Here is a 22,634-nt window from a genome sequence, read left to right as displayed (position 1 = left end):
GATCGAAAACAAAGGAATAATGATATGTTATTGCAGATGAAGGAACAGCATACTGTATATTTGCAACTATGCTTTTAATATCATCAGAAGGGAAGAATATTATTTTTGTAACCTATGTGTCATGCTATAGCTGTTATAGAAATATTAGATATAAAGGATTATGTGAATATAATTTATATATAAAACTAGACATTGTTGTGCAATTTCACCTGATTCATTCATTTATTGCCTCTCTAACTTCATAAAAGTTGAGAGATTGCTGAAATTTTATAAATAAGTAGAAGAGTTAGAATTAGCCATAGAAACAATTTTTTCCAGAGCATAACTTATGAAGAATACCAGTACAGAGAAGGCATTTATGGAGGTTTTATCATCGCCTTTTGTAACTGCAAAAAAAATATAGTTCACATTGTCAAATCTGCAATGAACCTGACTGAAGCCATCTTGTTCTTTTTTGGTAGCCACAAGATTGGGGCTAAGAACCTAAGAGAAAGCCTTGTTTGCTATGGGAAAGATCCAATTGGGCTGGCCAAAAGCAAGCCACCAGGGTCACCTTTCCACCCCGGGGATTCACCGCCAGTGTATGACAGCAATGGTGAAGAGGAAGATGACCCATGGTAAGTCAACCCATTCCGCCTTTTGCCGTCTCCGCAAAAATCACAGTACCCAAAACAGGAGCCCAGATGGACTTAAATGTTTTACACAACTTGGGTTGCACCCAGTGCATAATCAACTTCCCTACCATGCTAAAACTAGGAATTCATGCTAAGCTACTGCCCCTAGCCATGATATTCAAGCACACAGATGTATTTCTCATGGGCGGAGCTCCCGCTACACACCTGACCAAACCAGTGTGTTCAGAAATGGGGGAGCACTGGGAAATCATCCGCTTTGTAGTGGTTCCAGAAATGACTAAGGCCGTCATTCTTGGACTAGCTTGGCTTTATAAATGGTGCCCCTTGATTTGGTGGGAGGATGGAGTGAGGACATTAAGGTTAGCAATGGGAGCCATCCCTCTTACCTCACCTAGTGAAGTGTAGGGAGCTGGTGCTATTGAAGACCAAGAACCATCCCTTGAACTGTTAACAGTGGCCATAGAACCTATTCCAGGGACCTAACTGATACCCAATGAATACTGAGACATAGCAGAAGTTTTTAGCAAAAAGGAATGTGACAACCTTTCCTCCCATTGGGCGACTGATTATGTGATTGAGATCCTACTGAAGGCTACTGCTAAGCTTGTAAGCCGCCCTGAGTCTTCGGAGAAGGGCGGGATATAAATGGAATAAAAATAAAAATAAAAATACTGGGAGCCAAACTTCCCAAGCCAAAAATGTATTCAATGACACCCAGAGAGTTAAAAGCATTTAGAGGATACATCAACAAGAATCTAGCCAGAGGTTTCATCCATCCCGCAAAATTGCGTGTGGCTGCCCCTGTTCTGTTTAAAGAGAAGAAAGATGGATTGCTGAGATTGTGCATTGATTTTAAAGGACTAAATGTGGCCAGGGTGGAGAATATGTACCCCCTCCCCCTGATGAAAGACATACTAGCCCATTTGGCTAGGGGAAATTTTTTCATGAAATTGGACTTGAGGGAGGCTTATTACAGTGTGCGAATCAAAAAGGGAAATGAATACAAAACAGCCTTCTGGGAAGCTTCCAGTTCAGGGTTAGGCCTTTTGGCCTTCAAGGGGCTCCTGCTGTGTTTATGCAATTAATCAATCAAGTGCTGCATGATCACCTGTATAAAGGGGTTCTACTCTATCTTGATGACATCCTTATTTACACTGAAACCATGGCAGAGCACATCAAATTAGTGCATTGAAGCGCTCAAAAAGTTGCTGAAAGCCAAGCTTTATGCTAACTCTCTAAATGCAATTTCCATCAGACATGCCTTGGGTACTGGATTTCCCACAAGGGGGTTGAGTGGCAGCCTCCATGTACCCCATAAAAAGCTTCAGAGCTTCCTAGAGTTCACAGACTTCTATTGGCAATTCATTCCTTCTTTTGCCAAGATAGGCCTGCCAATTACTGAACTGTTGAAAACTGAAAAAGAGGGAGGAAGCCTCAACCCTGTCATGGTCTACGGAATGCAAAGTGAACCTATCCTGAAACACCCCAATCTTGATGAACAGTTCATAATCCAAGCCGATGTGAGTGATGTGGCAGTGGTCCTTTTGCAAAGAAATCAAAAGGGAGACTTACAACCCTGCGCCTATACCTCCAGGAAATTAACTGACAGGCCATGGGCAATATGGGAAAAGGAGGCTTTCATAGTGAGGTGGGTGTTATTACCACGGCATCATTTCCTTGAGGGAAGCAAAGTGCCTTTTGAAGGGTGGACTAATCATAAAAATCTAAAGGCACTGAGAACCCCTTGAAAGTTATCCCCTAAATAGGTCCGTTGGGTGGAGTACTTAAATTGTTTCAATTTTACTCTGAAATACCTTCCTGAGGGAAAAACATCCTTGGCTGATGCTTTATCTAGGATGCCCCAGTACAAAAGCCACCAAGAGGACATTATAAATCCTATTATTCTCCTGCCACAATCAGCTTTGCAAATAACCACTCGCGATCAAATGCACACAGCCGAGCCAGAGAGCTCTCTAAGAAAGAGACTTAGGGAAGAGTTAAAGACTGACACCTGGTTCTAGGCAAACAACACTCTACTGACCCAATCAGATGGGTTAGCCTGGAAGGGCTCTAAATTGTACCTACCCGAGACCCTCAGAATCCAAGAGACCCTTCAATGCAGTCACAATGCCAAATTTGCCGGTCACTTTGGCTTTTTAAAAAATTGCATTTGGTCTGAAGACAGTTTTGGTGACCTGGGATGAAAAATGACATTGAAAGCTACATAAAAAGCTGTTCCATTTGCAATGCCATGAAAAGATGACCAGGGAAACCCCCCCCCCGGATTGTTGCAGCAGGTAGCAGACCCCTCTCTCCCATGGGAGGAAATAGCTATGGACTTTATTGTTGAGCTACCAGAAAGTAGAAGAAATACAGTAATATGGACTGTCATTGATCTTTTTTCTAAACAGGCTCATTTCATAGCCTGCTCAGGGCTCCCATCTGCAAAGAAATTAGCTAAGATGTTTTTGAAGCATGTATGCTGCCTCCATGGTGCCCCAAAGAGGATTATGTCTGACAGAGGAGTTCAATTTACGGTGAAGCTTTGGACAGACTTTCTCAAGGTAATTGGATCCATTCAGGGGCTTTCCTCTGCTTTTCATCTGAGCACGAATGGATCAGCTGAAAAAGCTAATGCAATGGTGGAACAATACCAACAAATGAAGTGGGCTGACCTCCTACCTTTTGCTGAGGTGGCTTATAATAATATTGTGCATAGCAGTACTGGACTTACTCCATTTAACATAGCTAAAGAGCCTTGGTGGAGCAGTGGGCTAATGCCTCCTTAAGTAACACCAGCTGCCTGCAATTAGTGCAGGTTCGCATCCCACCAGGCTCAAGGTTGACTCAGCCTTCCATCCTTCCGAGGTAGGTAAAATGAGGACCCAGATTGTTGGGGGCAATTAAGCTGACTTTGTAATAATGCTGCTTGGGGTGTGTGTGAAAGCCCTAATAAGCAGGCATATACATAGAATGAAGGCTACTGCTAAGCTTGTAAGCCGCCCTGAGTCTTCGGAGAAGGGCGGGATATAAATGGAATTAAAATAATATAGTTTCTCCCTATGCCTGAATACCCTCAGGAACCACCTGCCTCACAAATATTAGACCAGTGGGTGACATCATGGCAAACTGAATAGAATAGAGCTGGAAGGGACCTTGGAGATCTTCTAGTCCAGCCTTCTACTCAAGCAGAAGAACCTATACCATTTCAGACAAGTGACTGTCTAGCATCTTCTTAAAAATCTCCAGTGATGAAGTGACCACGATTTCTGGAGGCAAGCTGTTCCACTGGTTAATTGTCCTCACTGCCAGGAAGTTTCTCCTTAATTCTCTTTGTTCAGTTTCCAACCATTGTTTCTTGTCCTGCCCTCTGGTGCTTTGGTGAATAATGTGATCCCCTCTTCTTTGTGGAAGCCCCTCGAATACTGGAATACTCCTATCATGTCTCCCCTATTTCTTCTTTTCTTTGGACTAGCCACACCTGTTTGGACTAATGTAAAAAAAGCTCTAATGCAAGCTGCAAAAAATTGCAAGAAACAAGCCGATAAGAAGAGGACCCCTCAGAGGCCATTTCTGGTGGGTGAAAAGGTCTATCTTTAAACCAAATATTTAAGACTTAAATTGCCCAGTAAGAAACTGGGACCAAAATTTCTTGTCCTTTCTCTATAGTTAGAATTATTAATCCTGTGACAGTTGAATTGAAACTTCCTCGCTTACTTGGGAAAATTCACCCTGTTTTCCTTTGCAGTTTGCTAAAACCTCTGAGGGAATCCTCACTGAGACCAATTCTCAAGAAAGCACCTGGTTCCCTTTTGGTTCAAGGAGAAACTCATTAGGAAGTTAAGTGAATCCTTGACTCTAGGTTATGCAAAGGGAAATTACAGTTCCTAGTGCAGAGGAAGGGGTATCCTTTATCAGAGGCTACTTGGGTTAAGATTGATAAAGAAGTTTTATCATAAACACCCTCAAAAGCTCTTTGTTTTCTGTAGGATTTGTTTTCTCTTTAGGGGATCCAACTGTCAAACCTACAATGAACCTGACTGAAGCCATCTTGTTTGTTTTCAGTTGCCACAAGATTGGGGGGAGGTGTTATGGGAAGTTCTATACTAGCCTAAACAAGTCTCTGTCCTGTGGGATCCAAGGTCATTTCTGTTTCCTCAGCTGGGGGATTGAGCCTAATGTCAGAAAGCCTGCCAATCTATTCTATTGGGAAACATAGTTACTTGTATACATTTGGGGGTGGGAATTTGAACTTTGTTGCTTTGAAAGGCAACTTTAGTCTTGGTTTCACTTTTGATCATGATAGTTTGTAAGTAAAAAACATGTTCTTAGAGGAAAACTCAAGCCTCGGAGTTCTGCTTTACTTGGTCTCATCTATTGGAATCATAACACATGTATTCTAAAGTCTCAGAAAAGCTGTCTTGTAATAATTCAGAGAATTAGACCTTTCTATAAGAGTAACAGCTAATGGTATTGTTTCTTTTCAATTGGGCATGAAACGGTTACTGGGGGATTCATATGCCAAGACACAGTGTGAAACCACAGGAGTTCCACAGCTTTATCAGGACAAAAAAAAGTTTAGCTAACAAGATGCTTCTTTTCCAGCACTAGAAAATGGAAGTTACTAAAAATCATGCAAGGTAGTCAGCCTCAAGGTTTTGCTGGGTGTGAATTTGGTAATACATTATAAAATATAATATAGTATATGGTCATTAATTTATTTTGTACATTCCTTTATATATACACTATATATATTTAAATATAAATGAATTGGTTTTTTTCCCCTTTTCAGGATTCACTTCTGTTTTCCTACCATCACATAAGCACACAGATTTCAAATACATCTAATGATGTCTGATACCTCCAGGAAATCCCTGTCAATGTGAGCAATCTATGTCACATGTGACACTTGATGGAAATAAAATGATGCAGATGTGCACAGATGTAGAAAAATGGAAAGAGAGCAGCTGTGGCAAGAAAACACACAGAGAAAAATTGTCTCCAAAGATACCAAACATGATAAAACAACTGTACCCTGCAAAGAGGTAGGTTCTCTTACCTAAATAAATAAATAACCCACTAAACATTAGACTTTAAGATCCCAGAACTCCTTTGATATTTTTAAAATCCCAAATTAATATTATATAATAGTATCCTGTATGCTAAGGTGAGTACATTCATCTTTTGGGAACTGAATTTCAGATCTTCCACACTAAGAACTGGAGTCAGAAAAAGCCATCTTAAATATGACAGGGAAAATCTGAGTTGGAATTTAGCAAAAACAGACATCATGAATAACTGAGAACCCCACCCATACAAATGGAATTTTTAATTGTTCCTAGTGGTGAGCATTTCTTCTCTTCAGAGAACCCCCCCTCCCTCCAAGGCCAGTCTCTTGCAACACAGTGCCCTCTAGCATAATACGTAGACACATTCCAAACTGACTTAGGAAGTGAAATCTTTTCAATGGGAAACTTTGCTTCCTAGTGTGATTATGCTATGTCTTCCCAAAATAGTATAGAGACAAGATTAAGTTGATTTGCATGAATTGTTAAAAACAGTGCATAACCAAAGTAGATGGAGGAATCATACAGTTGTGGTAAATTCTTTGCTGAACTCTCCCATATTAGGACATCAGTGTTTTAGAATTGATACAGGGAAAATGCTAACTTTTTTGTGATCGCAGTTAACATTATTTTTAATTTCTAGAGAAATATTCAGGATAGATAAAATGATATAGTCTATTAACCATATAATAGTGTTTGCAGCTTCAGCAAAAATATAAGTGAACCTGAATCAAATCAATAGTAGAGAAATAATTAGGATGGACTTGTTTGCATTCTCATTGCAGTTCTTCATATCCTTCAAGCAATTTTTCTACTCATACCTTAGCTTCAATTAAATGTTTAAATGTGTTCACAGCTAATCATGGCATTTCAATTTGGCTAGGATCTAAAACCAATATTAAACTAGATGAAGATATCAGGACAGACAACAATCCTTGTGGAAAAGAGACTTTTGCTGCAGGGATAGAGACAAGCTAAAGAGAAAGAATCACATGATTCTGTGGCTAGTGCCAATCAATGTACATACCGTAATTAAAATAGTCACTTTTACACAGGGCTTTTTTTCTCATAGAATGCTCAGAATGGCGTTCCGGCACCTTTTTTTGCATTAAAAAAAAGCTTTTGCACAAGCTGTGCTACTCCCTTTATTGGCTTTCAAAAGCCTATTGGCTTTCGAAAGCCAATAGGAATTGCTGCTGAGCATGCCAAAAGACCCGGCTGGCAAACATTACACAGGCAAGTTGTCTGCAGCGAAGGCAAGTTGGCAGGAACTTTGCACCCCTCCCTGCTGCCCAACTACACCTTCTCAACTAGGTAAGTAAGAGAGGACAAGGAGTGGGAGGTGGGTTCTGCGGAGTCCATGTGCACTCCTTCCTTGTGCTCACCCATGTCAGCCAGGCTGGTGGCCTACCCAGTGCTGGACCTGCACCACTATCACCTCACCCTGCACACCTGCGTGGCCGCCTTGCAGCGCCTGGCCCGCACCGCCTCCGCCGCTCACCCCGTGCAGCCCTGCCATGTAGAGCGGACCCCACTGCTCCCACAGCAGTGCTGGCTCCGGCCCTGGGGGGCAGCCCGCCGCCAACACCCCTCATGCCCGTGACCACAGCAGTGCCACCGCCCCTGCCTCCTGCGCCCGCCAAGATGAGAGTTCTGGCACCTTTTTTTTTTTTAGAAAAAAAGCACTGGTTTTACATGTGTATCAACTCACATACTTGACAGTTACGAGTCAAAACACATCAGTGTTGAGATGTAGGATGTCTGAAATCAATGTACATGAATGTTTTGGAAAACTACTATAAGCTAATATATGTTAATATAATGTCATTGAACACTCTATATTATTAACATTTCCACCTTTGAATCATGTTTTTTTAATGCTTTTTTTTGGTGCAAAGCAGGGCTGTTGTAAAAAATATAAACAAATACACTGAAATACCCCAAAGCTTCTCCGTCACCTAACATCTGCTGCAATAAAAAATCCCTGTGACTTGTGAAGATGGAATGATAGTCTGTTGGCAATTTTACAGCTGGGTATTTTTCCCAATAGCTGTAATCATACGTTATTAATAGCAGCAAACTTGGGGGAAAGTGTATGAAGGATGATAAACTATAAACAATGCATGCACAAAGAGGTTTTGGATGTTTGGGGAAGAGATACTGAATTTCTATGGTGGTTGAGAGAATACAGTAATCGTTGGCTTAAGCTCAAGAATTGGGAGATGGAAAGAAAAAAATTCCATCCATGAGCAAATTTACTACTTCGTAGAAGACATTTTCTTACAAAATCTGGGAATCGATCAGTCCTAGGCTTGATGGGCCTAGGAAGACAGTAAAAAAAAGTGATTCAGCTCTTGAGAAAAAAAAATGAGCCTGGAACTGATCTTAAAGTAGAAGAAAGCAAAGTCTAAGCTCTGGAAGTAACTTAGTCTTCTAAAGCTCTATGATGGAGCTTTGAAATCCTAGGTAATGCTCTAATGATGACAATAATTCCCATTGTTTTTCCAGGACAGTAATGTTATCTTGTAAGATCTTGCACGTTACAATTCCCTTTGACATGATTCTATCCCTATTTTATAGTTGCAGAGAGAAATAAAGCAAAAGAACACAAATAAAAACCTCTTTATAAATTGCATTGAACATTGCAGTTGCTAGAAACAAATGCATATTGGTTCTATTGTTGAACTTTATTCTCAAGGAACTCTTTGAGTTGCAGCATTATAATAGAATTGTAGAAATAATATCAAATAAAATTTTCTCCATCTCCACTACATTACAATGTTTAAAACTCTTGAAGAAACATATAATTAAATGGTTATAAATTAATCATATATAGTTCCACCTTACCTTTTTTCATAAAAGTTGAAACTTAACATACTATATGCTTCTTTCACGCAATGCTATTTTAATTTATAATCTGAACCATATTGATGAAGCTAATCCTCAGTGCTGGCAGGTACCTCTAAATCAGACATGTCAAACACAAGGCCCGGGGGCCGGATTCGGCCCGCAAAGTGGTTTCAAGTGGCCCTTGAAGCCATCCTGGAAACAGTGAGGGAATGGCCCCCACTGCCTTGGCCCTGGCCCAGAGACCCTCAGATCTGTCCCACTCCTGCCCAGGCCCCCATAGGCACCCTTGATGCGAACGATGTAGAGCTGGCCATGCCCACCCAGTAGGCCATACACACTCTAGCCACGCCCACCCAGTAGGCCACGCCCACCCTGGCCATACCCACCCGGCCCCTTGAGGGCAACCGCAATGCTGATGCGGCCCTCAATGAAATTGAGTTTGACACCCCTGCTCTAAATGAATATCTGAAGCATTTTCTTTTCTACCAGATCATGTATTAAGATGATCAGATTATGGCCTTCACCAGCAACAGTGGAAAGAGCCTTTTATGGTGGTGACCTCCCACATTTGAGTTCTCCCAAAGGTATTATATTTCTTCTAGTGTTAGACTGAAATACCTTTAAATGTCTAATTATTGAAAGTGATTCTTGTATCCTCAGTTGGTTGAACACTTACTATTTATTCTTTCTTTTCTTTGTTTTTTGATAGTTCTAAATTGCAGTGTTGGGTTCCTGGAAATCCATTTTTGGAGAGTGGTCAATCTAGAACAGGGATAAGTAATTTACTGCCTGTAGGTCTACAGATTTTTTTCCCCTGTGCTTCTGACATTTTATCCCAGCTACCTTTTTTTTCTTTCAGTCATTTGATTAAGAAAATAAATGGGATAAATAACATGCTGCAGAACAAACCCCACATCTCTAGCATCAGCTTTATTCCCAATAATATAGGTACTTGGGGCCTATGTAGGCAACCTTAGAAAATTAAAATATTTGGTGGCTGCTATTGGAGCATGCATGTCTAGATGCATGGACATTCACTGGTTTCAGCTACTTTCATCAAAAGGATTGTAGAGCTGTGAACTCTACCCCTTTTGAATTTGTGTGCAAAGACATGATACACATACAAAAGAGGTGAGTTTTGGGTTTTTACAGTGGGATGCTGTTTTCATCAGACTCAGTCAGTTACTATAACCTCCTCACTCCAGACACTGCTGTATGAATACATGACTATTTGCACACAGAAAACAACAGAAGAAAATGATGGAGAGGTGGGAAGCAACTTTATTTGCCCACCAATAAATAGATGTTGTTAAAAGTCTAGCATAATCACTATGCAGCTACTTTATCAATAGTCAAGCTTCCCCGGGGCAGCTGTTTCATAATGGCACAAGCTTTTTGGACTGAACTGGCAGCTTCTGCCACTGAACGTAAAAACAAAAAAACAAGATTGAGGCAGAAATATGGCTGTTGAAAGTAGAACAATGAACCCTGGCAATAAAATTATGGCCTTGGTTTTTTAAAAGGCATTCGATAATGTTTCCTGGCAATTTATAATTCAGCAATTACAAATAATGGACTTTGGACAGAATTTTATAAATATGATAAAAATGATATATAACAAACAGTGAAAGTGATTGTTATGTATTGAATATATATAAAGTTGTGTTAATCCCTGCTAAAGTGAAACTAACTTAACTCCAACTGCTTGTGAAGCTAAAATGAAACTAACCTTTAGATGACCCTAACTGTTAACTCCAACTGTTTTGGAGGGAAACTTTGAACATTCATATTTGGGCGGGTTTTTCACATATTGTGATTGGTTAAGGCCCTGTGGGTTAATTAATTGCCTGCATTTCTCCAGTTCTAGTTTGAGTCAATAAATGATGTTGTAACTATGCTGGTCTGATCCTTGTCTACTGAAACCCACTACTCAATAGCGATTTTGAATGGAGATTACACTGAGAACTTGAGATAAGGAAAGGAACAAGGCAAGGATGTCCATTATCTCCATTGTTATTTATTTTTACTTTGGAAGACTTAAACGGAAATATTAGGCAAGATATAGAAATCAAAGGACTGGAAATAAAAGGCAAAACATATAAACTGCAAGCATTTGCTGATGATTTGGTGTTCATTTTAGAAGCACCTTTGGAGATGTGGGAAAGATAGAACAGTATGGAGAAATGGTAGGACTGAAAATAAACAAAGGACTGAAAATAAACAAAGAAAACACTAAAGTAATAGTTAAAAATCTTACAGATAAACAAAAAAACATATCAAATAGTTAAAATGGTTAAATATCTGGGAATACAGTTGACAGCAAGATGTTCAACTATAAAAGAAGATAATTATATAAAATTATTGAATCAAATAAAACTGGACTTGGAAAAATGGAAAAATTTGCAATTGTCAATACTAAGAAGAATTGCCACAATGAAAATGAATTTACTACCAAAAATCTTATTTTTCTTTCAAAGAATAGCTATAAAATTGCAGAAAAAATTCTTCAAAGATTTGAATTCACTAATTTTGAAATTCATTTGGCAAGGAAAGAAAGCTAGAATTAAGATGAAAATGTTACAAGATGCTAAAGGAAATGGAGGATTTGGCCTACCAGAGTGGGTTCTATACTACCAAAAATCCGTATTAACTTGGGCAAAAAAATGGATAATCCTTAAAAATAAAAGGTTGTTATATCTGGAGGGACATGACTTACAATTAGGGTGGCATGTTTTTTATGGTATGGGAAAAATAAAGTTCATAAATATTTCCAAAATCATTATATAAAAATGCATTGTTAACAACATGGGAAAAAATAAAAAGCAACATATATATGAAAATTCCAGGGTGGTTGTCAACAGTGGAAGCATTTGTACACCCAAATTTAGTGGACTTTGAAAAAATCTGGACATATATATTCTAAACTCTGGACATTTAAAATCTAAACAAGAAATGGAAAATCAGGGCATCAACTTATCATGGTGGTAAGGTAAAGGTAAAGGTGAAGGTTCCCCCGCACATGCGTGCTAGTTGTTTCCAACTCTAGGGGCCGGTGCTCATGTCCGTTTCAAAGCCGAAGAGCCAGCACTTGTCCAAGGACGTCTCTGTGGTCATGTGGCCGGCATGACTAGATGACAAAGGCGCACGGAACGCTGTTACCTTTCCACCGTAGTGGTCCCTATTTTTCTACTTGCATTTTTACGTGCTTTTGAACTGCTAGGTTGGCAGAAGCTGGGACGAGTAACAGGCGCTCACTCTGTTACGCAGCACTTGGGATTCAACCTGCCAAACTGCTGACCTTCTGATCGACAGGCTCAGCGTCCTAACCCACTGAGCCACCACGTCCCTCTATCATGGTGGACACATTTATAAATACAAAGTAGATATGATACAGATGTTAAAATGTAAGGGTTTTATAAGGAACAAACTGTGATAAGACTTTGTTAACTTTGGATGAGAAACTAATTAAGAAAATGTATAACTTTTTATTAACTTTTGAAATGGAAATTGAACAGGTTAAAGAAACAATGATAAGATGGGAGAAAGTTTTTGGATATAATATAGAATTAGAAAGATGGCAAAATTTATGGGAAAGAAATTATAAACTGACTTCTTACAAAGAAAATTTATATAAAATGTTTTATAGATGACACTTGCCACCAGCAAGACTAGCGAAAATGTTTAAAAATATGTCAGATAGATGTTGGAAATGTAAACACAAGTCAGGCTCATATTATCATGTTTGGTGGACATGTGATAAAGTAAAGAACTATTGGAAAAAGATACATACTTGGTTAGAAAAGTTGTCAGGAGAACATGTTGATTTTAAACCTGAACTTTTCTTATTAGGTATAATGCCAGAAAAGACTAATAAACAAAGCTTATATTTGACATTGCACATTACAACAGTGGCAAGAATCATATTTACACAATACTGGAAGAATGAAGGAATACCATCAGATGAAGAAATAATTAAAAAAAATATTAGAATGCGCAGAGATGGACATATTGACTGTGAGATTGAAAGAAAAGGAAGAAACGGACTATTACCAAACTTTGAATTTATTTTACCACTGGCTAGAGCAGGGGTGTCAAACTCAATTTCATTGAGGGCCGCATCAGCATTGCGGTTTTCCTCAGGGGGCCGGGTGGGTGTGGCCAGGGTGGGTGTGGCCTACTGGGTGGGCGTGGCTAGAGTGCGTATGGCCTACTGGGTGGGCGTGGCCAGCTCTACATCGTTCGCATCAAGGGTGCCTATGGGGGCCTGGGCAGGAGTGGGACAGATCTGAGGGTCTCTGGCAGAAGGAGGGTCTCTTGGCCAGGGCCAAGGCAGTGGGGGCCGTTCCCTCACGGTTTCCAGGATGGCTTCGCGGGCCACATGAGACCACTTCACGGGTCTGATCTGGCCCCCGGGCCTTGTGTTTGACATGTCTGGGTTAGAGGAAAGAATAAAGGATTAGGAATTAAATATGTACTAGCATATGCAAACTCAGACAGCACATTGGTTGAAAAATTATTATTGTATGGAAAAAAATGAATTAAAAGTTTATTAAAAAAATTATGGGTTTGGATCTCTAATGACTGCAGTTTTATTCCTAATAATTCCAGTCACAGGAGCTTTTCTCTATTTTCAGTGGAGTTTTTTGGTTCCTGAAATTGCCCTTACAGCTCTACATTTATCATTTCAATCCTTGGGGAAGTAATTTCACTTCCAGAAACTACCATTGCGCTTCTGGGATGTTCATTTCAATGATAAGAACAGGAGAGCCACTCTCAGACAGATGGGACCAGATGAGGGCAACATCAAATGGTACTGGAGGCAAATTGTTTTCCAGTAGTGGGACAGAGAAACCAGCCTTCCTATCTAGGATGTACGATATAAGAATTATATAGCTACTATGTACACACAAGGATTGAATGAAAAATAATGCCTCCAATGTTATACGTCGCCAAGTCATGGCAGGATAGGTAGTCCTTAACTTACAACCACAACTGAGTCCCAAATTTCTATTGGTAAGTGAGACATTCATTAGATGAGTTTTGTCCTATTTTACAATCTCACTTGTCACGGTTGTTAAGTGAATAACTGCAGTTGTTAAGTTAGTAACACGGTTAAGTGAATGTGGCTTCCTCATTGACTTTGCTTGTCAGAAGTTCGCAAATGGGAATCACATGATCCTGGGATAATGCAACTGTCATAAATATGAGTCAGTTGCCAAGTGTCTAAATTTTGACGATGTAACCATAGGTATGCCTCAATGGTTGTAAATGTGAAAAAGGATCATAAGTCACTTTTTTCAGTGCCGTTGCAATTTCAGTCACTAAACAAACTGTTGTAAATTGAGGGCTACCTTACTTACAGAAGGGACGTGGTGGCTCAGTGGGTTAGGACGCTGAACTTGTCGATCGGAAGGTCGGCAGTTTGGCGGGTCGAATCCCGAGTGCCGCGTAGCAGAGTGAGCGCCTGTTACTCGTCCCAGCTTCTGCCAACCTAGCAGTTCAAAAGCATGTAAAAATGCAAGTAGAAAAATAGGGACCACTACGGTGGGAAGGTAACAGCGTTCCGTGCGCCTTTGGCGTCTAGTCATGCCGGCCACATGACCAAGGATACGTCCTCGGACAAGCGCTGGCTCTTCGGCTTTGAAACGGAGATGAGCACCGCCCCCTAGAATCGGAACGACTAGCACGCATGTGCGTGCGGGGGAACATTTACCTTTACCTTACCTTACTTACAAGCTAAATGTTTGATGGTTTCTTTGTGTGCTTTCATTTCAGTCATTATGAAGATGTTGAAAGAAACGTTTGTGTTGCTGTTGGTTGCAAAATGAAAGCCTGCAGAGAGACCTCATCAGTAAGCTTTAAGGAAAGTACATAATTGATTTTGATTGCTGAAAAAGTCTCTCCAACTGAAACTGAACACCGATTGTAGGTCGTTGATGACAGCTTGTGGGAATACTGTTATTGGGCAAAAAGGTGTAAAAATGGTGTACAAATGATGTGATTTGTGTGATCAATCCATGACAATATGACAGTAGCCAATGAGTTTCACATGAGAAAAACTGACGAACAGATTAGTCAAAGCGAAATTACTGTTAAGATTGGTTTGCCAGAGCATCACGTTACTAAGATTTTTCAATATCAGAAGTGTTTTGCAATTGATTCTTTGCACATAGTTGGAATTGAAATTTTCAGGCAAATTGTGTCATGCAATGAGAATGAAGGTGAGAAATTTCTTTGCAGCAATATGACAATAAAATGTGAGATCATTATTAGCAGAAATGAAATGTTAGTCCATGAAATAACATCACAAAGTTTTACCGCTGGAAAAAATATCAAAACCAAGGCTTTGGCAAGACAACTTAAGATCACTGATTTTTTTGGATGCAGGTAGTTTTATTGGCATTGATTTTTCTGGAAGATGATGCTACTACCAACTCAGAGTGCTATGCTGCAACCCTCAAAACTTTGAAACAGGGTTCAGAAGCACATGTCAATGGTAGGCTGCACTCTTCATGAGCCAGCCAAGAGGGAATCGAAAATTTGAATCTCACTACCTTGAGACTCTGCTACACCATTCAGATTTGGCCCTATCTGACTTATTATTTATTTATTATTTATTAATTTAATTTGTATACCGCCCTTCTCCCGAAGGACTCAGGGCGGTGAACAGGGCAATACATATTAAAAAACAAGATACAAAAATTAAAAGCGATCGAGACTTCCGGTGGCTCCGCGGCGACGGAGGGAGCCTTCCCGGGCTGCCCGCGGCTCAGCTGGTGTTTTTTCGCCCGAAACAGCGCCGATCAGCTGTTCGGGCGAATCCGAAGCCCCCTCCTCGGGAGAAGAGGAGGGGGCGAGCTCCCAGGTAGGGGTAGAGTTCTCCAGGGCCGCCTGAGCTTATGGCTTGGGCGGCTGAAGGTTTGAACTCCCCCATAGCCTGGGTTGCTCCCAGCTGGCCGTCGCCTCTGCTCCTGACTTCTTGGAGCAGAGCCAGCCGTCTGCGACCACCCCTGCCTGAAGGAATGACTATGATTTAAAGGAGCAGGCAGAGCGATACAAGAGGAAATGGAAAAGAGGATTACTATGTTTTACTCTCCAGCTTGATGGACTTTTTTGGATTACAAATCTGAAGTGAAAGTGCGTCATATTTGGTAAAAGATGGCGGCTAAACCACCCCCTAAAACTCTTCGGAGTGCTGGAACTTCTCCCGTGCAACAATCATTATTGCAGGCGCTGCATCCTCCTGATGTATTGACATCAAAGGACTTACAAGATGCTCTTGAAAAACATACCCAGGTAATTTTGGAATCAATTAATATTAGATTTGCACAGATGGAGGAGAAATTGGAGAAATTGGAGGAGAGAATGGAGGAGAGGATGGAACAGAAGCTCAAAGCGATGAGGGTAGACATCTTGACTTCAGTGTTTAAAGTGGCTCGGTGTGTGGAAGAATTGGAGGAAAAGCTAGAAGACTTGTCTCAAAAGAATGCTATATTAGAAGCAAAACTATTGGAGAATGAAAATAAAATGGAAAGGGAACTGTGTCTTGCTCAATATTTCCAGATGCAGTTTGCCATTAGAATTAGAGGCTTAAAGGAGAATACTAAGGAAGATCTAAAGCAGCTGGTTTCTGAGGCTTTTGAAATAGTGTTGAAACAGACAGCATCTGAAATAAAAGGAGGCATGGACAAAGTGTTTCGTGTGAATTCATGGATTGCCAGACAGAGAAAGTTGCCTAGAGATGTGGTGGTATATTTTGCAAAAAGGGAAACTAGAGATGAAGTTATACAAGCTGCTTATGATACTAAAGTTATGATTGCTAATCAAGAAGTTTTGGTCTTAAAAGAAATTCCTCCAAAGATTCTAAGGAGAAGGAAGGATTTTACATTTCTTGTGCAAGAGCTCAAGCAGCGAGATATAAGGTTCAGATGGGAGATCCCAGTGGGGTTGATGGTGACGCACGAAGGTAAAAAGTACCGTTTGGTTACTGTGATGCAAGCGCGATTTCTACAATAATGTTTTAAATGCAACGCCATTAACACTTTTGGAAGCTGGAAAGGGATCTGGAGAAGGAGTGCATCAAGAGGCCGAAGATGGTCAGATAGAAGACAACGGTGTTGGAGGAGATCAAGATACAACCTCGTCGGATGAATCTATAAAACAGAGGGTGACGCGTGCTGCTGCAAAACGATCTAAGAAGAGAAAGTAGCAGGAATTGCAGAAGTCTATGGAACTTTTACGATATAGTCAAGTAGTCAAGTAGGGGAGGGGGGAAAAGATTTGGGTGTAGACGCAATATATTTTTATATTTGGTGGTTCTGTGGAAAGGGTGAGCTTTTTTGGATTGTGGTACTGGAAGAGGAACGGCCGATTACAGAAGAGTTGACTTTAAAGTTTTTTGATTTGGGATCCTTGGTTAATCTGGAAAATTATTTGTAAGAATGTTATATCATGGAATGGATAAAATGGATGGAGTTTATTTAGGATAAGTATAGGGTTGAGAAGGGGTTTTTTTCTTCTTTTTCCTTTTTTTTTGTCTTTAATATATATTTAATACTATTAAGGTTTGTTCCATTCTATATAAGCTAGAGAGTGTCCTTTTCTTATTCTAGTTTTTTTTTATACATATATTTAATATTGTTAAGGTTTGTTTTATCCTATATAAGCTAGAGAGTGATGGATTTTAGAATTTATAGTTGTTAGTATATGGTTGCTTAGGTTTGCTTTTTTTTATATATATATATACCTTGTATTCAGCTCTGGGAAGCAGGGGGGGGAGGGGGGAGGTAGGGGGGGAGGAGGGAGGGGGGAGGAGGGGAGGTAGGGGGGGAGGAGGGAGGGGGAAGGGGGTTTTTTTTAAAGGAAAATTGTATTTTAAAACTTTTCAATAAAAAAAAAATTAAAAGCGATCAAACAACAATACCCATGAATAAGTTAGAACACATTAAAAAAAGTTAAAACAAATTTATAAAACCCAACCCCATCCCATCAGGCCAGGCCAGCTTGTTCAAAAAGGTAGGTTTTGAGATCGCGCCAGGAGTGGAGGTCAGGCGCCATCTGGAGCTCGACCGGAAGATGGTTCCATAAATCCGGTGCGCCCACAGAAAACGCCCTCCCCTGGGGGCCACCAGTCAACATTCTTTGACCGGTGGCACCCTGAGGAGGCCCTCTCTGTGGGAGCGTACTGAGCGGAGGGAAGTTGATGCCGGCCGCAGGTGCTCCCCAAGGTATTCCGGACCCATGCCATGTAGGGCTTTGTAGGTCATTACCAACACCTTGAATCTCACCCGGAAGACAACTGGAAGCCAATGCAGCTCGCAGAGCAGAGGTGTAACACGGGAGTGTCGGGAAACTCCCAACACAACTCTCACGGCTGCATTCTGTACCAGTTGGAGCCTCCGAGTGGTCTTCAAGGGTAGCCCCATGTAGAGCACCTTTTCACTTGCACCTTTTCACCAAATTGAAGGAATTTTTTGTGGGCATCTATTTGACTGAAAGGAAGAGATGAAAAGGACAGTCAGGATCTGATTGAGGAGACAAAACGTGAAGTTCTTTCATGTTGCCTTTAAGAACTTGTCCATCATTGGCAGGAATATTTAGGGAATGGTTGTGATTGTGCAGAGGAAGAAATACAGGTAACAAAAAAGCTTACCTCAAGGAGTATTTCTATTTCGTTTATTAAAATACTCTTATTTTACTCATTTAAAGATACAGCGTGGAGGCATTACTTTTCATTCAACCGTCTTAATAAAGAGCCCTCCATTAGCTCAGCTGAGAAACCCAACTATTTCCCAATCTGATTCATTCTGAGCTTTTCCATTCAAGATAGGCAATAAAACACTGTCAACAGGGGCTAAGGTGCCTTTCAATAATTTCAGCTCTGCAGATGAATAGCACTTGACTATCTGATTGTGAGTATTCTTGCTTTTCCTTTCCTCACCCCCTTCCTTCTTTTTTTCACTTTGGGTCGTAACTTTTTAGACCAAAATCTGCATGACAGTATTTTAAAGCGTAAACTGCTGTGAAGTTGAGGAATGTTAATATTCGCATATAGATATAGATATAGATAGATAGATAGATAGATAGATAGATAGATAGATAGATAAAAGATAGCCAACAGGACCAGCATTTACTGGTTTCCTTCTCCTGCGTATATTTATCCAAGCTTCCTCTCACGTTCTTCATCATCCCTGCTACAGCCTTACGCTTCCAGTCTCTACTTGTCCTTCCTGTTCCCCTTTTGTAACTGTCAACAGAAATTCTGCTTGTAGCCCCAACCGCCACATACAGAGAATACAGATTATTCCCTATATGGAACTGAATCCCTTGCCTGGGACCCCGCCTCCAACCAGGATTTTCTTCCTTCCTTTCTTTTTTTTTTAATGGTAGCCTCTCCCCTTTCCTGAGGAATGAGGTAATGCGGGACTCCGATTGGTCCAGGAGGCGGCACCCCAAGAGCCGTGTGGGGCGCGCTCAAGGCTATAACTCCCTGCAACCGCCCAGAGCGCAGAGGCGAGCACGAGAGTTGCTGGGGAGCGTCAAACTCGCCGAGAGGAAAGTCGAGCCTGCACTTTAATAGAAGCGGAACCGCGCGCGCGCAAAAAAAACCCCACAACTTGCTCCACTTAGCGTGCGGTCGCCTGGCCAAACCGTGGACGAGCGTCCGGACGGAGCAGAATTGCAACTACCTTTCCACCCCACTGTCTTTCTAAAAAGCATCTTCCTCTACTTCTTAACGATTCTCCACGTGGGTGGAGACCGACGAGTGAGGGAGCGGTACTACTGTAACAGTATGTCAGGCTGGGTGCTGAGTCTTTTCTTGCTGCTCTGCAGCTGGAGCCTGACTGAGCTGCTGGTCGAAGCTTGTACCTGCGTCCCAGTTCATCCCCAGGATGCCTTCTGTAACTCCGACATCGGTGAGTGTGGCATTTCCCTCTCGCTAACTGCACTCGGCAGCCTCTCTAGCAGCATTTATTTGCCTAACGGTCAGGTTTTCGAGAGCCGTGTGTTCTCGCTTGAAGCCCAGGCGTGAAATTTTGTCGACGGGTTTACAATTCCAGTCCGAACGGATTGGATTTAAGTATAGCATTGAACTTAAACAGCGAAAACGCTGGCCAAATAAGTTGTTCCCTCATTGTACTTTGGGTTTGCTTTGCAAAATAGTGAACCACCAGCGTCACCAATCCGAATCGTTTGCACTCGGTTCTGCCCTTCTGCACGTAGATGAATGTTACACCTACTTTATGGCGGTGGCCTAATGGTTAAAGGTAGCTGGAAAGTTCTGCAACGCAGCATATTAACTTTGTGAAGTCAGGGCAGATTTTTCTGGAAAAAACTAGAAAAAATGAGTTTCAACACCACTTCAGTCCCAGAATGTCAATACTTGGAAGCTTGTCTGATTGCTTTGAGGGGGATATTACTTCTAAATAGGGTTGTACTAGCAGGCTTTAAAGTTGTAATTTACAAGATAAAGTTATGTGCTAATACTACTGCTCCACCCAGTGTATTTACCTGCAGGTTATAGATTAAATACAGAAAAGAATCTGAAATTTACTTAAGCATGATTCCCTCTGTATATATGTCTAACTTGTCTGCGTATGCAAATATATGGAATGGGACAATAATTTTTTTCTGCACAGTTGCTACTTATCCAGATAGTATGCTGTAGTGGTTAAGTGCTAGACTAAGACTGGGAGATCCAGTTTCAGGTAGAAACTCACTCTAGGTGACTTTGGTTCAGCTGTTCTTTCTCAGCTTTATCCTATCTTATAGGATTTTTCTTTAGAAAAATATAAGGAAGTGCCTTGAGCATCAAACCCATTCCACCAAAAATGATTTCATGTTATTAACTCCTTCCTTTGCAATATGCTTTGGTTACTGAGTGGTCTCAGCTGAACATTTATGTCATCTCATTAGTTATAGCTTTTAATTTGATGGTTGCCTGTCAGGCATATAATACTGGAAATAATTTATCAGTCTTTACCTTCTAATGAGTATTTACAGACTACAAGGTTTCCATTCCCCAGTTTCACACAAACCACTTTGAAGCTGACCCGATGACTTCTGTATCCTGGAAAAATGCAGAGACTGGTAGAGAACATTATAAGCCAATCAGTGCTGTCTTTAGCTGACCACGGGAACAATACAAAAATGTCAATCATTTTCCTGAGCAATTGGGTGTGCTGGATTACCACTCTATAGGAAGTACAAGTTATTGGCAACCTGTTTCTTCCACCCATGCTTTTAGTATTTGTTGTGTACATTTGTCTTACTCTTTTCCAAAAATAAAATGTAAGCAATTGCTGCCACTAAGATTCCTAACGGTAAAGTTGCCATTTGGCCTGCAATGTGATAGGGAAATAACAGGTGAGAATGTTTGAAACTAAGGCTTTTCCCAATAGTTGGTGAATCATAGTTGTTTGTTGCCATGGTAGCTGGCATGGGAGAAGAGAAAGAAAGATATATTAATCTAAACAATCCCTATGGAAAGACACCAGAAACAGAGCCTTGGTGGAGCAGTGGGCTAATGCCTCCTTAAGTAACACCAGCTGCCTGCAATTAGTGCAGGTTCGCATCCCACCAGGCTCAAGGTTGACTCAGCCTTCCATCCTTCCGAGGTAGGTAAAACCCAGATTGTTGGGGGCAATTAAGCTGACTTTGTAATAATGCCGCTTGGGGTGTGTGTGAAAGCCCTAATAAGCAGGCATATACATAGAATGAAGGCTACTGCTAAGCTTGTAAGCCGCCCTGAGTCTTCGGAGAAGGGTGGGATATAAATGGAATTTAAAAAAAAAAAGAATGGTGATGCTTTGAGGCCAAGTAGGGCCAGTAAGACTGCCCACAAGCTCCACAGAGTCACATTGTTGCAAAGAACATAGGAGCTTTGCTTCAGTTTCTAGCAAACACTAGCACAGGTAGGAGCAAAATGTTTTGCTTTCAGAATGGTTAATTCTCAATTCAGACAGTTCTGCAGCTGGTTCCAAACTAGGATAAAGTCCTTGTATAAGGAATGCAATTTGCTAATCCCAAACTTGTGCTAGTTTCATATTGGTGTAAAACCCTTCCAGAATATTTGGAATCCAGCCATCTCAGTTTGTTCCCATGCTAGTGAAATCTTTGTAAGCTTATACCATAAACCACATGGGAAGTAAATGGCATGTGTGGCATCCTGAACCAACTACAGAGAAAAACATATGGGTGGAAGCATTTACATGGACTAAGAATAAAGCAAGCATGATGGTAGTTTTCAGATAAAGTTTTGACTCCTGAAATGAAATACAAAATCAAAATTACTCTATAGACTGGAAGCCTCTGACAAACCCATAGATTAAAGGTACCGGTAATCCTTCTTTTCAATTTGCTGCCGAAATGGAAGTATTCCGTAGATATTTTCATTACTTAACTTTTCATGGCTACTTTATGTATGTGGCATTAGTTAACTTTTGGTTTCCAAAATAAGTTATTCAGTAACTCCCATGGAAAGGTTTGTTGGTTTCTAAATTGAGACTTAAAGATTCTAGACAAAGACCTTTATTCATGTCTAGTTTAAATACTGTTGCTGCTGAAAACCAATAAAATCTTATACACTGAACTCTCCTAATTTATGATTGCCTGCCTCTGAAAAACTAGTATTCTCATTGGTTTTTTTTCCATTCTGTTTTAAATTATTGTGATTTTTCTGTTGGTCATGTTTGCTACATATACTGTGACATGTTGAACTATGGGTTGTGGAGTTAACAGTCATACCCTTACTCATGCATGTGTATTAATACAAAATCAAACAAGTCACATTATTACATAGGTGATTGCAGTTTATAAAGTTGTTTCTAAACTGAAATTATAGGCAGCTTGTATCTATTGTGAATGCATAGGAATACCAAGGGATTAAGGTATATAGCCACTTTTTTCACATGCTGAATTTTGTAATATAGTTTAATTCTGTCTAGAATTAATTTATAGATTTTAACCAATAAAACCATCTTACTGCCTTTTAAACCAACAAATGGGAGATAATTGTATATTGCATAAAAATGTTCATAGTGACCTATACAGATTTTAAATTTAGTCCATAAAACAAAGCAAG

At 40.6% G+C, this 22,634-nt stretch overlaps 2 protein-coding genes across 3 annotated transcripts in view; one reads left to right on the top strand and one right to left on the bottom strand.

The window, feature by feature from the left end:
• Window positions 1-22,634, bottom strand: part of SYN3 (synapsin III) — a gene marked incomplete at its 5' end in the record, with an annotated part of 209,914 nt that overhangs the window by 107,235 nt on the left and 80,045 nt on the right. The gene's annotated exons all lie outside the window — the stretch shown is intronic.
• TIMP3 (TIMP metallopeptidase inhibitor 3) overlaps window positions 18,938-22,634 on the top strand; it is a 43,095-nt gene continuing 39,398 nt past the window's right edge. The window contains exon 1 of the mRNA XM_083365633.1: window positions 18,938-19,467. Coding sequence (XP_083221759.1) covers window positions 19,344-19,467 — 124 coding nt within the window. The 5' untranslated portion in view covers window positions 18,938-19,343. The remainder of the gene's footprint in view (window positions 19,468-22,634) is intronic.

Source organism: Vipera ursinii, assembly GCF_947247035.1.
Source record: "Vipera ursinii genome assembly, chromosome: 6".
Taxonomy (NCBI): domain Eukaryota; kingdom Metazoa; phylum Chordata; class Lepidosauria; order Squamata; family Viperidae; genus Vipera; species Vipera ursinii.
Note: the sequence above shows the minus strand (reverse complement) of the source record. Positions and strands in the feature narration are given on the sequence as shown.